The 14,709-nt window shown below is 34.5% G+C and overlaps 2 protein-coding genes across 4 annotated transcripts in view; one reads left to right on the top strand and one right to left on the bottom strand.

Annotated features, from left to right (window-relative positions):
• Positions 1-7,559, top strand: part of LOC135086650 (probable 3',5'-cyclic phosphodiesterase pde-5) — a 32,507-nt gene extending 24,948 nt beyond the window's left edge. For all 3 annotated transcript variants that reach the window (XM_063981404.1, XM_063981405.1, XM_063981406.1), the window contains 6 exons: positions 98-382; positions 541-1,105; positions 1,191-1,349; positions 1,547-1,725; positions 4,088-4,280; positions 6,741-7,559. In XM_063981404.1, coding sequence (XP_063837474.1) covers positions 98-382; positions 541-1,105; positions 1,191-1,349; positions 1,547-1,725; positions 4,088-4,280; positions 6,741-7,265 — 1,906 coding nt within the window. In that variant the 3' untranslated portion in view covers positions 7,266-7,559. The remainder of the gene's footprint in view (positions 1-97; positions 383-540; positions 1,106-1,190; positions 1,350-1,546; positions 1,726-4,087; positions 4,281-6,740) is intronic.
• A 494-nt stretch (positions 7,560-8,053) lies between these two features.
• On the bottom strand, positions 8,054-14,166 carry LOC135086665 (macrophage migration inhibitory factor-like). The gene is made up of 3 exons (XM_063981439.1): positions 14,008-14,166; positions 9,721-9,896; positions 8,054-8,196 (listed from the first exon to the last, which is right to left on the bottom strand). The coding sequence occupies exons 1-3, from the start codon at positions 14,113-14,115 to the stop codon at positions 8,118-8,120; spliced, it is 363 nt and encodes a 120-aa protein (XP_063837509.1). The 5' UTR covers positions 14,116-14,166; the 3' UTR covers positions 8,054-8,117.
• Between the last annotated feature and the right edge of the window lie 543 nt (positions 14,167-14,709).

Here is a 14,709-nt window from a genome sequence, read left to right on the forward strand (position 1 = left end):
AAAGAGCACTAAATATTCTTCTAACATTTAGTATAATTTATCATCCTGCATTTTGGAATAAAACCATACATATAAACAAAATAATTTTAATTTCAAGGGCAATATTCGAGGAAATGGTGTCATTAGACCAGCTGATTAAAAGAATCTTAGAGTTTGCACAGCGCCTGGTCAACGCCGATAGAGCATCCTTGTTCCTGGTCGACTACAGAAACTTCGAACTAGTCTCCACAGTGTTTGATCTGAAATTTGAGCCAGGCCACGAAAGAGATTTGGAAAAGAAAGAAATTAGAATGCCAATAAATAGAGGAATCGCTGGGCATGTTGCACTGTCCGGTGAGACTATGAACATCCCTGATGCTTATTCAGATTACAGGTTCAATAGGTATGGGATGGAGTTTTAATTATATTTTTAATTCCTTGCTGACTTAAGCTATTTTATTACCACATTGATCATAATTAGTTGAAGAGATTATTTTGCAATTTTGGTGCGTATGCCGAATCGTAAAATAAGGTTGTCGTTTATGAGTTTTATTTTTACAGGGAAGTCGATGAAGCTACAGGATATAAAACTATCAGTATTTTGTGTATGCCAATTAAAGTAGAAGGGAAAGTAATTGGGGTAGTCCAAATGGTCAACAAAAGAAATGAAGACAACTTCGACCGTGAGGATGAAGTTTCTTTTGAGATTTTTTCGTCATTTTTTGGCTTAGCTTTACACCATGCCCGCTTATACGACAGAATAATGAGGAAAGAGCAAAAATACAGAGTTGCATTAGAAGTTTTGAGTTACCATAACACTTGTAGGGAATATGAGGTACAAAGGATGCTTGAAAATTCAGAAGATATTGAAGTAAAACTGAATGATTTTGCTTTAGATCCATATAAGTTAAATGAGTATCAAAAATGTAGATGTGTAATAAAAATGTTTGATGATCTCTTTGAGTTATCTAAATTTGATTTGTTGACTCTGACAAGATTTGTTCTTACTGTAAAGAAAAATTACCGTACTGTACCATATCATAACTTTGACCATGGTTGGTCGGTTGCACATGCGATGTATGTTATTTTAAAGAATGACAAAGAACAAAGATTTGATTATATAAGGGTTAGTATTTATTTTAATTTGCAAAATTTTACATGACTATAGGTTATTGCGCTATGTTACCAAACAACAGCTTTTTTCTTTTCAGAGGCTAGCGCTTTTTGTATCTAGTTTGTGTCACGATCTAGACCATCGTGGCTACACTAACAAGTACATGAGCGAGACTGCATCCCCTCTTGCAGCCATGTATACCACGTCTACTCTAGAGCATCATCATTTTAATATCACTGTGACGATATTGCAGCAGGTAAACCATAAAAATAACTATTGAAATATTTATAATCATACACGTTTAAATAATTTCCCTTGCTTCTAAAATTCTAAGACAGTAAAATGTAGATGAACGACAATAATAAGTTATTTACTTACTATTCTAATCGCAATTATAAAGCAAAGGCAGAATATCGAATTTTTTATTCTAAAAAGTATTATAATTATTTGCAGGACGGTCATAATATTTTCGCCCACATTTCAAGTGAAGAGTACAAAGAAATTTTAGGCTATATTCGTCAAGCTATCCTGGCAACTGATCTCGCAGCCTTCTTCCCAAATTTAGAAAAAATTAAAGAACTACACAATGATAGTAGCACTCAGAAATTTAATTGGGAGGTTTCAAGTCACATGTAAGTGTTTAGGATATGCCACGTACAATGTTTTGAAAATTAAAAATTGCACTAAAATACTATTGTACACAGTAACAGTATCACAGTAAAATAATATTTGTAGCGCCTACTACCCTTCGGCCGTTAAGGAAACCGAAGTTAGGAAACTAGTTTCCTAAAAGCCTTTTTTTATACTTCTACGTAACTGGTTTCCTAAAAGTACTATGTTTCTGTTATTTCAGCCGCCTATGAAACTATAACCGGATTTACCCTCCATCCAGTACCCTTTGGCCGTTAAAGTAATAACTATGTATGTGACATTAATTAATAATAAGTATTACCAATCTATTCAAGAATAATAACAAATTCATTAGTCTAGTAGGCACATAATAAAACATAAATACTCTTTTTGACATGAAATAAAACTAAAATAAAATATTAATTAACTTAAAATAAAAATGCATATGGAGCAATAACTTCTATACAGTGCCCCACAGTTATTAGTCCCTTTTCCAAATCATTTAATGCATTATTAATTTCAGTATCTATTTCTTGGTAGGCTATACTTTTTTTCGTATTACTTTTAAAAATATTAGTAATTTTAGTCTCTTTAATCAAAATTTCTAGCAAGTGAGCTACTGTAACATTTTTCTTGGCAATGTATCTGTTGATCCGGCTATGAAAACCTTCCAAGTTGTTGGTTGTTCGGATCTGTTCCGTAGCACAACAACAAATTTTCTCAATGACACTATTGGTTTGCCACTCTTTTTTAAAATATGTATTGAATTTATTTATGTCTTCACCGGCGGGCGACTTTAGCATCACATACTGAATACCACTTTATATGAAATCTCGTGGCAATCGTGCTATTCCGGCACAACGTGATACATGGCGTTTCTTGGCAGGGGTTGATATTTTCAACCTTTTACTCTTTCTGAATAGGCATCTGTTAAAGTGGAAATAACAGCCTTTGATTTCGATTCCTCTAAAAACTTTACCTACTGCTTTCATAGCAGCCTTTTCGAAATCCATCGTAACTTTTAACGGCCTCCAATCTTTAAAAATCGATTCGATAAGTCTGAAAAGGACTTCATAAGTTTGCTGCTTCTTATCTGGGAGTAGACAATATATTAATGGTGTTACTGATTATAACCGTGTATTGAGTATAATTGTTTAAAAACTTTTGGACAGGACTTGAACGTCCCATCGCATAATATATGTTTGAAGTTTTTTACTAAGTGCCGGACATTTTTGTTACAGAATATAAGAATACGTTTATCACCTTCTTCATTGATGTAGTCCGCTAAAAGGAATTTTTCTTCAAACTTTTTTGGCACTACTACAGCACATGAAGTTGGAAATCGCAAGTTAGGTACACCCAAGACTTTATTCCGATTATTAACTAATCCTGTTTTCTTATTTTCATATGAAGGAATGTCAGCCATCAAATGTATTCCTTCACATTCTAATTTATACACCATCTCGTCGTACTGTTTTTGTATGGACTCAAAATTAGATCCTGTTGCGTCTTTTAGATTATCGAGTTGCTTCAAAACTAAATTTTGTTCATTGTTTGCCATACACTCAAAATGTGGATTACATTTTACGACTTCGTTTTTTTCATTCAATGTTATACTGCCATGGCACCCTCGGTTATAATTGCTACAAAGCCAGAACGAGTTACCGTTTTCTTTTTTTTTTTTCTGTGATATTTGTGTCCCTCATGTAGGACGGCAACTCCTCCTTTTTTCGTTGATATGAATTCCACATCTCTTAATTCCATTGTAAATAATTTATATTAATGAATCCGAGCAATAATACATAAGCCAAACTACAAAATTATCTGTTGACATATAATCAATGTCAAGTGCATCATAGGTAATTAACTGATAGATGACGTCTTCTAAAACGATAACTGGCCAGACATACAAAAGAGGTTGATAAGTAATTCAGTTACGTAGAAGTATAAAAAAAGCCTTTTAGGAAACCAGTTACGTAAAAGTATAAAAAAAGCCTTTTAGGAAACCAGTTACGTAGAAGTATAAAAAAAGGCTTTTAGGAAACTAGTTTCCTAACTTCGGTTTCCTTAACGGCCGAAGGGGCCTACCCCTTATAACGCGATGCTTGTGTATTTTCATCTGTTGGCTTCATTGCCTTTGCGAACGTTAGGTCACCATCACGGCTTTGATTGTTTGGCAAGTTTTTATTTTTGGGCAATAAATGCGAGCAGTTGCCTAGTTTTTTTATTTATACAAATTCATGTGCATTTTAACTAAATTAAAGCGCTTCAGCGAATGTATGTAATAATATCGATCTATCGAGCTTTGACTAAGGCTCTGAACAATAAACATATAAAAATAAACAAAGTTCATTTCTGTTTTAGAGATTTAGCTATGGCTATATCAATGACCGCAGCTGATTTGTCAGCCTCAGCAAAGCCTTGGGAGGTTCAAATAAAAACTGTTAAAGTCATATTTGAAGAATTCTATGATCAAGGTGATAAAGAGCGGGCTATTGGGAAAACACCTATTCCTATGATGGATCGAAACAAACCAGAGGAGCAGCCAGCCAGTCAGGTTATTATATCACTCGCCTTATTTGTACTCAACGGCGATATTTATTTTAATATGAACATTTACAATAACGAGATTATAATCATACTCGTAAATGCATAATATTGACTTGTCTTATAATAAATTTATTGAAATAGAATTCATAATGCTGAATAGCAATTTATTTGAATGATTAAATCCAAAGGGTATTAGGTATCTTGAAGATTTGCACTTTACAGAAATAAGGCCCGATTTCCACCAAGGTGGAGCGGAGCGGAGACGAGATGTTGGCCAAAGAGCACATGACAAAAAGAGTAAGCTAATTATCTACCTAAGTGGCGGCGTTTACCCGTGGTCCCCCCAACATGTCTCCCTGGTGGGTCCACGGGTAATTTTTTTTACCCGTTGTCCCACCGTTCTGAACAGTTTTTGCCAGTAGGTCTACGGGTAATTTATTTTAACCATAGTCCCACCGCACAGTGGTAAACGTTGCATGTAACCTCATATTCTTGGAAAAAAATCGATAAAATAAAATAGAAAGTCTATTCTTTTTTACATCAATTTTAATTAAAAAATAATTGGAAATAAAATAAAATAAAATAAATTTTCTTCTTGGAATAAAATTGAAAGTAAAGGATGATGGGCACAAATGTATGGAAAGTGGTACCCGCTCCAATAGCCATAACCAATATATTTTTCAAAAGGCCTTTAGATGTAGGAAAATGTCTGATATGGGGCCAGTTCTAATTAATAATTATAGATTTTTTATAATTATACCTAGGTGACATGCAACGTTTACCACTGTGCTGTGGGACTATGGTTAATATAAATTACCCGTAGACCCACTGGCAAAAATTGTTCAGAACGGTGGGACAACGGGTAAAAAAAATTACCCGTGGACCCACCAGGGGGACATGTTGGGGGGACCACGGGTAAACGCCGTAATTACCTACCTTACTCACCTCAAGCATTGTATCGATATCGATAAAAATTACCTCTAGGTACTGCTGTATTGTCTGTAATGTTTCAAAGGTTTGTAAATGGAATCAAACTGTTTGATATTGAAAATTATAATTATCTTTTATATCGATTCTTATTTTATTTGTCATTTTATTTTTTGTAATAATTATACTTGACAGGATTGAAATTATTGACAGCTGAAGTACTATTGACCATATGCCAGGCCCATCATTATAGTCTATCCAATATAGCTTGATTAGAATGACAGCTGCCATCAAAAGTAACGACATAACTTTGTAGTAGCGATCAATGAGAGCTAAATATTGGCGGACAAGAAATAATTCACGTCTGACCTACAAACAATATTTTCGACGACAGTGCTTCCAAAGAAAATGTTAATTTCGTGTAAATGCAGCGTTAAATTACACCAATAAGTAGTAATTCGAAATTATAAAAATCAAGCTATAGTATTAACGACGTCTCTACAAGGTTATCTCGAGTTACAAAAATGTTAGTGTTGGGACATATCGACAAATGTCATATTAAATTAAAACTAATTGTTTAACATATTTAACAAAAAAAAATTCTAACTAATTTTTTAACATATTTAAGTCAAGTTATACGTTTTTCTAAATGTTCACTATTAAAAACCAAAAAACATTTCATTCTTAAATTAATCAAACATCGAAAATCAATTACCGGTAATTTTTTGGGTATTCATAGCACCGTTGCTCTAGAAGAGATGCCCACCGCGAGAGGAAAAAACCACTGAAGAACACTGATGATAATGACTACGACTTAGGTTGTACACCCTTGACATGAATTTTAAATTTTACTCTTTAAATTTAAATCATAATTGTCATTTTTATGAATAAAGATATAAAGAAAAATTGGGTGCATTTTTTTATATCATTTTTTCGAAAACTTATCGATACATCTATGTGAACCGTACGAAACATACCCAGCACTAGTCACATTCTTTTGACAGCCGTCATTCTAATCAAGCTACCTATATTGGATAGACTATAGTTCTGATTTTTACCATTTGACGTTTAACAAGCGATTCTGAAACCTGAAGTGGCAGGGTTCGGAACTGGTAGCCCAGTATTGACGTAAATGTCATACTGATAAGGTTGTCCAATTTCTTTCTTCAACCTCTAATTCTTCTTCCTCAAGCCGTAAATACAGCTAATAGACTGACAGCTATCAGCTACTCACAGTTCACAAATCTCCTCTCGTCTCCGCTCCGCTTTGGTGGAAATAATCTACCAGCTCCGCTCCGCCTTGGTGTCCAATCCGGATACACGGGAACACTTGACCCGCGGTTTCCACACAAATTATTAAGCCCCTATAACTTCCGAATCTCTATCGGATCCGACCAGGAGTCTGATCAGATCTAATGGAAACCGGATCTTACACATCGAATCGTATTCAGTAGGGGGTAAGGGGGTACTAACAAATAATTTTAAATAATTTCAAGATACTATCTAGTGTAATTATGAAAGTAGTACTTACTTGTTCCAGGTGGGTTTCTTGAGCCAAATATGCATACCGTGTTATGCTATGCTGCACAAAATACTTCCAAATACAGTAGCAATGTACAAAATGGCAAATAAAAATCTTGAAAGATGGAAGTTCAGGGCTGAGAGAATTCTGAACAGTATTGAGTCTGACTCTATTGAACATTTTGATGATGATGATGATGATCATTTATTACAAACCGTCGATGAGATTGGAGACGATGATATCAAGCATATTGTAAAGACCGATGAAGAAGAAACTAAAAGTTTGGTCGATGTTACTTTAGTCGATAAAGATGTGGAAGAAATAATAAGAAAACCTCCACTAGAAAACAGTCAGTCTGTGGACACATTTTCATGGGAAGAAGAAGAATCGATTAAAAATGCTATAACAGAAAATACTGTCTTTTGGAGAGATGGTGATGGAGTAGCGTGGATTGACGAGGAAGGAGTAGTCGTCAAATCCAACGCTTTAAAAGGGGTTGTTACCAACGTGTGTGAAAGTGAGGTAAATAGCACAAAACTATAAGAACTTACAAAATTGTTAGCGACTTAATGGATGTTTCTAGAGTGTAGATGAGTATTATTGTCTATTTGTAATTGTAAAAAATAAAGCCGATTATGTAATAAACATGTATTCAGAAATTGAAAATCTTACAAATTTAACATCGTTGTGACTGTTTATTCTGTTACAGCATTACAACTAGGTTGCATTTTCAGTTTTGACTGGCATACATTTTAAATTTTAATAAAGCGTCTTTAGGCAGTTCTTGTTCACCCCAACGAGTAAAATGCTTAAAATCGTTATGTTGTGCTATGTACAGTCGCGGAATGAAAAGGTTCGTCACCTTAGTGTCGTTTTTCGCTTGCACTAGGTACTGTAAGAGTCAAACCTGCCAACATAACAGTACAAGAAACAGTGCTGCTAACATTTAAATAAATATGACGTTTGCTAACGAATAAGGTTTTGCTTGTTTATTTTTCTATCCCATCAGTGCAATGCAATGATGACATTGACCAATTGACAATAGTTTTTTTATTTAATAGAAATAATAATGGCAGGTTGAACCAACAAGGTTTTAGTTTACCAATCATAATATTCTTCTTGACAAGATAAACCGTCAAACAACTTTGATCTGAATAATTTTGAACTTTACTGACGAACAGGTAAAGATTATTTTCTCTAACTTGAGATTATTCTGTAACATAGTTTCAAAAGGTAATATGTGCTCGCGATTCGTTGAAGGAATCAATTTGAAAACTGACGAACCTTTTCATTCCGTGACTGTACAATAAAATTCTTTTTGTATAAATGCACCTTAGATATAAATGTTTGTTGGAGTTTGTTTCCTTAGATATAAATGTTTGTTGGAGTTTGTTTTTATCCGAGGAGTTCTTCTGCCGTTTTTCCGAATCGTCCAACGTTGTGGCTCTGTATATCGTAGAGACTTATGAAAAATCTGCAAACATAAAATTATATTATTTATAAAAAAAATATTTAGTTCCAATTGTTTGGAGAAAATCAAGTGAATGAAATGACAAGGAAGATATATCTTCTTGTTGTACTAATTTCTGTAATATAACCAATTTATTTAGTAATGTTGTGCAATAAAACTTTATATCTGTTGTTTGTGTTTCTCTAATCAAATTTGTCTTATACAATATAAGGCTGTAAGATTTTCTGTCATACTTCCTGGACATGTCACCAAAGCAAAGTGCGATCAAATTGTTTATCGATAGCAGCTTTTTTGGTCAGTTTCAGTGATTTTGACAGGTTATGAGTTTTGACTGTAACTTGAAAATCTTATTGTATTGTTTTTAGAAAACAAACAGCATACACTGAATACGCAGTGTCTCTGTAATATATGTCTAAAAATAATTTATGATACATTTCTTTTTAAAATCATTGAATGTATTGTTAATGTCAGGGATTGTAACAATTGCATATTCTAGCTAAGGCTGTGGTCTTCTTTCCTGAACACATTGTCATTGCTTACTACAGAAATGTACTGTTGTGGTTGCTGTATTTTAAGTGTTTCATTATCAAAATATGGAAACACCCTGTCTTTCTCTTCATAAATATTCAGTTGCCTTGTTATCCTCACTTTTCTTCGTATACGGCCATCTTCTGCATCTCCAAGTAACAAAAGCACCGAAATGTCGAATTTATATCCATTTTATATCATACACGCGAACACTGTTGTGAACGAGACATCGTTGTTCGCCTGAGATGCACTTTTATTGACCGCAGACGCTATACCTGATGTTCAGACATCGATCGGAACGTTTACGCTAAAAGGTCGCAGCACACTTATTAACTCTGAAAGGAATGGTCAACGTATCAACTCGAACTATTCAGTATTGTTTGTATGAAATTCTTCGGCAGCCGATATCTTCTCTTAAATTCGACCTCCGAAAGATCTCTTAGGATATTGCCAGAAGTATGGGTTTTTGTACAAACACTGGACAAACAATTGCGGTCATCTTGCGCTATATTGGTCTCAAACATCTTCCAAGTAAAACATAAACGTGCACCATCTTCGAAGTAAAAAAAAACTTACACCCAATTCTTACTTCTGGCGTATGTTTTAGCTCTCGCGTATGTCTACAGATAAGTGCTAATTCAGTGCTATACATATCTGAATGAACTCTAACGCGATGGTGAAGTTATGACATTGGCGATATCATGGTTCTCACAACCAAGTCGTTTCCAAAATAAAAAAGAAGAAGAAGTTAAAAAAACTCGCATTAAGCACTCAGGTGCCAGGTCAACCAGCGGTCGGGGAGCCGTAAGCGCGGCGTGTCGCCTAGACGACGAAGCCGGGGCGCTACCGATCCGCTTACATTAAGTCAGACGCGGCGATTTAACAGGAGACAACATACAAAAAGTTATTCTACAGAGTACCTAATTGCTTTTATGGCGTAACCAGGAGGTATGATATGACACAAGATTTTATACATAAATACATAGTTACAATACATACCTCTCCGGCATGACGTTGATTTCTTTTGCCAGGAAGTCTGACAATTCCTTGACAATGACTCTATTTTGCTTGGAGTTCAGGTTTCCAATGGATTCCAGGGTCGCAACTGCTCCCGGGCTAGTGGAGTCCCCACCAAAAGATGCTATGCAGTCACCGGAAATAATGCATGTGAATTTCTGAAATAAGATCAATTGTGATACTAGTAGCCTGGCTTGAGTTTTCCATCTACTTGTGTATTAATAGACCTTTTTGTCCACCCGCTATTAGCCATTTACAAAGATAGACATTTTTACAAATACGTTAAAGTCTTAAAAGCACTGGTAGGTAGGTTTTTATTTACCAAATACTTATGTCACTGTCAGTGTAAAACTTTGAAGTTCATTCAGCACTATTTCTGATTACGACTAAGGTGCTAAAATATTACAACAGGCGTTTGAGATACTTCATCGATTTTAATTGAAGATGTATTTATTTATAATTACTTTTATTAACTAGTTTGTAGCTCAATAGTTTAGACGATTGCTGGCCTGAATCGGCCATTAGTTATTAATAAGAAGTAATCAGAACTAAAACGAGCATATTAATTCGACCTTCTGTCAATGAGTTCACTTAATAAAAATGGTGTTAAGATAAGATAAGATAAGAAAAACTTTATTTGACACAAAAAAGGAAAAAAATAAAAAACAGAACAAAGGGACTTAAAACTATACACGCATATTTTTGTGCCAAAAAGGTGCCCGCTCAGCATTAATCGAGCCACGCGTGCATGCACGCGTGCCCCGACGCTGGTTTTCAGCGGGCGCCTCTCCAACCAACATTATAAATAAAAATAAAAAAATAACATTATACAAAACAAAACAAAAACATAACATTGACAAAGACAAAACATTGACAAAGAGGGCGCCACTAGTACTATTTAGCACAATGGAATAACGAACATTACTTTGATAGAAGCACAATAAAAAATATTATTTGCAAATCAATAAGAAAATCAATAATATACAGGGTCCTTCTAAACTAGCTACATTCCTTTTAATGGGGGCATCTATACGGTACACTGAACAAGTTCACCAAATTTGAGTATGTGTTTAATAATGATTTTACAAAGTTACATTTTCTAACAAAAATAAAAATTCATTTCGTCTTACATAATGGAACATGCTGTATTTTTTACTCACACAACAAAGCTGTAGTGTTTTCATTCTGCACAGGAACACGAGACACAACACACACAACGCTCACTACCACTGCACACTTTTTTGTTGTTTACACTCACGTCATAACAACTCACAGCAGTCGTCACAGCTGATTGTTGCAGGCCTACTCTCATATCGTTGTCTATCCTTATTATCTTATGTTAATCACAGTAAAACGGACTCACGATACCATCGAAAAATCAACCAGCAAAGGCCATGATTTTTAAGGCGCGTTTTAGTAAATTTATTTGCATTTGTGCATCTGTGCGTCATAGTTCACTTCACGAGCACTACAAAACGCACCTTCACACAAGAAAGCTAGTCAAAAACTGAATTAAATCAAAGCGCACGCGCCGACAAATGCCGACAAACAAGCCGCACGCCTTTTGTTGACACAAAGACGCCGACGCCGCCAAAGCAAGAGCCGAAAAGTTGGCATAAGCGTACAGTCGACAAAAAAGAAACTTATTTGTTTATTATTTTATCTGCTTGCTTTCGATTTCAATTGATTCGAATCTAAATTATGGTGTTGAGTATTTCATGGTAAAATATCCTATAACAGATAATAATTAAAAATTAATCGAACTTATTGTTTTGTGAAGGTAATTCAATGGCCTAGTCAATTATTTAGAAACATGAAATTAGACTATTGAAGCAAATAAAACTCTTCAATTTGTTTGTATTGATATTCCATTTATCCTAAATCAAAGTCCATTCTTAAATTAATCGTTAATGTCATCATTTCTATTACAATAGAAAAGTAGATGAGGTAGGTAGGTACCTAATTAGTTAAATAAAATTTCCGAATCATTTCCGTTCCAACTTGGTATTTATTTATGACCTATCTTATGTACCTGTGATTTAACAATAAACACAATTTTAATTTGAATAGTAAAAAAAAGTTTGTTGCATTTCTTAATTTTATTTTGGTGAGTGTACATTGCGCTAGCCGGCGGCCGGCGGCACGTGTCAAAAGGCGGCGGCACGTGTCTAAAAGTTCGTTTGCTGCGCGCCGGCTAGTGTTGTACGATACGACACTCGAGTCTTGGAATCTTACTTATTAAAAGTTTGAAGAAAATAAAATAGCTATGAATTAAGACTGTGTGTTTATTATTTTATTGGACCGTTTTAACTTTTTGATTACGAAAATCGTCAGTCTTTAGATGGATACTTCTGATTCGATTATTTGCGTTTAATGCAATTTTATTGATATTACATTTGTATTGTGCGATTTATTTTATTTTCAATTAGTAAGGATATAACATACGGATGATGATATGAAATCACTCATTATTGCCTATTAGTATACACCAACTCAAGTTCATGTCATGATTCAGTCTAGCTCAAAGAACTTAAAATACTCGAAAGGACTCGGAAGACTCAATTATTCCCTTATTCATGTGACTAACGAGTCCTAGTCTTAAAAATAAACTCAAGTCTCAAAATAAAGACTTTAAAGACTCGAGGTTCTTACAACACTAGCGCGGTCGGCTATTGTGAGGGACGGCTGTCTTTGATACCACCGACTCCGCCACGCATAAATAAGGATGTCAACTCCAAAATTCTTTCTAATCTTAATAATAATAAAACTATCATTATTTACTTTTATATTTTTTTTTTGTTTCTACGATGATTTTAATGATTATTATTTCAGTTTAAAATTGATAGTTGGGAACAATTATTTACTTATTTACTTCGGAATACCGATAATCACAGGTAGATAATTCGATAGCGTTTAGTTTCTGCTATGATCGAGTCAATTACGAATCACATTTTTAATTTGCTAAGGGGATATTAAGCGATTAAAATTAACATGAAAAATGTGCCTGCTTTATCGTAATAATAACCGTAATTCTAAATTTCATAGTCATGGTAACTATCCCATTTGTGTATGGCATAAAAATAAGTCATTGATTTCGGCAACTAACTTTTTTGCTTCGTTTCGTTGCTACGTTTGAAATAAAAGATTTTTACAAGCGCAAAAGTATTTTAACGAACTTTTGAATAAACATCATTCCATTAAGGCCACTAAATAAGTACTTACCACATAAGATTTTTTTATGTTACCAAAAATAAATAAACTTTAATTTTCTGCTTAATTTAATTCCTTAAATAACTAGTAGTAGCCCTAGAATAGCTTGTGTGGCGCCCGGTCCGTCGTCCGGCGGCACTCTTGTGTTCGCGGCCAGTGGCCCAACGGCAGCACAAGCGCAATGGCGGCCATTACGTAAGCTCGTGTGCGTGCGGATTTTTGTCAGTGTAGTAGTGAATCAGCTGAACAGGGTGTTGTATTGGGTTGATAAGAAATGAAGTTGTTTCCTTAATTATCTCGGAAACTAGCCTGAATTTTTGGCTCAAACTTTGGGAACGTATTCAGTGTGACGTATACATGCTCCCATTAAACGGAACGTAGCTGATTTAGAAGGACCCTATAGAATGACGTTTACCGCTACAAAATTATTTCGATCCACATTCCGACTAGCTATAAATTTATCAAAATATCAGTTTTATCGGATTTAATTAATTATCGAATCGAGTCACACGACATCACTCGATTACTTTGCGATTGCAGTACGATAATACGATTATTTTTACGTTGCGGCAATCACCAAAATTCGCTAAAATGACACTAATGACGTTTAAAAAGTGGCACGTGTGTTGATGGTCAAATCTCAAAAACGTCAAAATAATCGTACAAGAAGAGTTTAGGATGTGGGGTTTTAAGGAATAGGCAGTAATAGTAATTCCATGGTTTCGCCCAAGCTTTTATTTAGTCTACGTGGTAATAAGACGGAAACACATTTTTCTTATTAAATGTAGTTTCACTTTAACAAACAGTTTAAATATTATATCAAAGACTATTGGAAGAGAAAAAAAAGAAACCTAGCAAGACTAATATTATGCTACCTACAGCTAAGATATTACAAATCACGATCGTAGGTATCGAAAATTTCAAACACACTTCAAAGATCTTGTACACAGGCACTAGGTACATGCTTTTGTTTTTATCACTTGCACTCAAAATGATTATTTCTCAAATATTTATCAATTTTTCATGCACAATTTGTGATAGTTTTCTAATGGTACTCACATCAGCAGATTTGCCAACAACTCTTGATAATACAGGAATAATTTTATGAGCAAAATCAACTGGTATTTTGCTCTTCGGTACATTTGTCAGAATTGTGAAGCAAGGCATCTTTCTTGATTAACAGCTGGAGTTAGATTGAGACAATTTGATACGAGACACCGTGTTTAAGTGATATTGATTGAGTTATCAGTTTGTTTGAATAAAAACAAGCTATATTTATCATAGTATTACGTATAGCATGAGCACTTAGTGATAAGACAACCTGATAAGAATAGTATCACGTGTATATAATTTTATACTGGTGCACGAAATCTATCTATCTATCTATATAAATAAAAATGAATTGTTGTTCGTTAGTCTGATTAAAACTCGAGAACGGCTGGGCCGATTGAGCTGATTTTGGTTTTAAAATGTTTGTCGTAGTCCAGGGTAGGTCTAAACGGTGAGCAAATAAGGAAAAATTGCGATGGCTTATTTATTGCCTTTAAGGCGGAACAGAGTTCGCGGGGACAGCTAGTATGTAAATAATAAAATGTTGCAAAAAAGGCACATTTTATCGGAAAAGGTTTATTTTCGTCTTTAAAAATATCGCAATCGCTGATTGTCCTTCATCTCTGAGCAATCTTTCCCTCAGTCATACGTTCATAAATTGTTCATACTCCTCAGTCTCACTCACTCTAGAGCAGTTAGAAGTAATGAAAT

This window comes from Ostrinia nubilalis, chromosome Z (genome assembly GCF_963855985.1).
Source record: "Ostrinia nubilalis chromosome Z, ilOstNubi1.1, whole genome shotgun sequence".
NCBI lineage: Eukaryota > Metazoa > Arthropoda > Insecta > Lepidoptera > Crambidae > Ostrinia > Ostrinia nubilalis.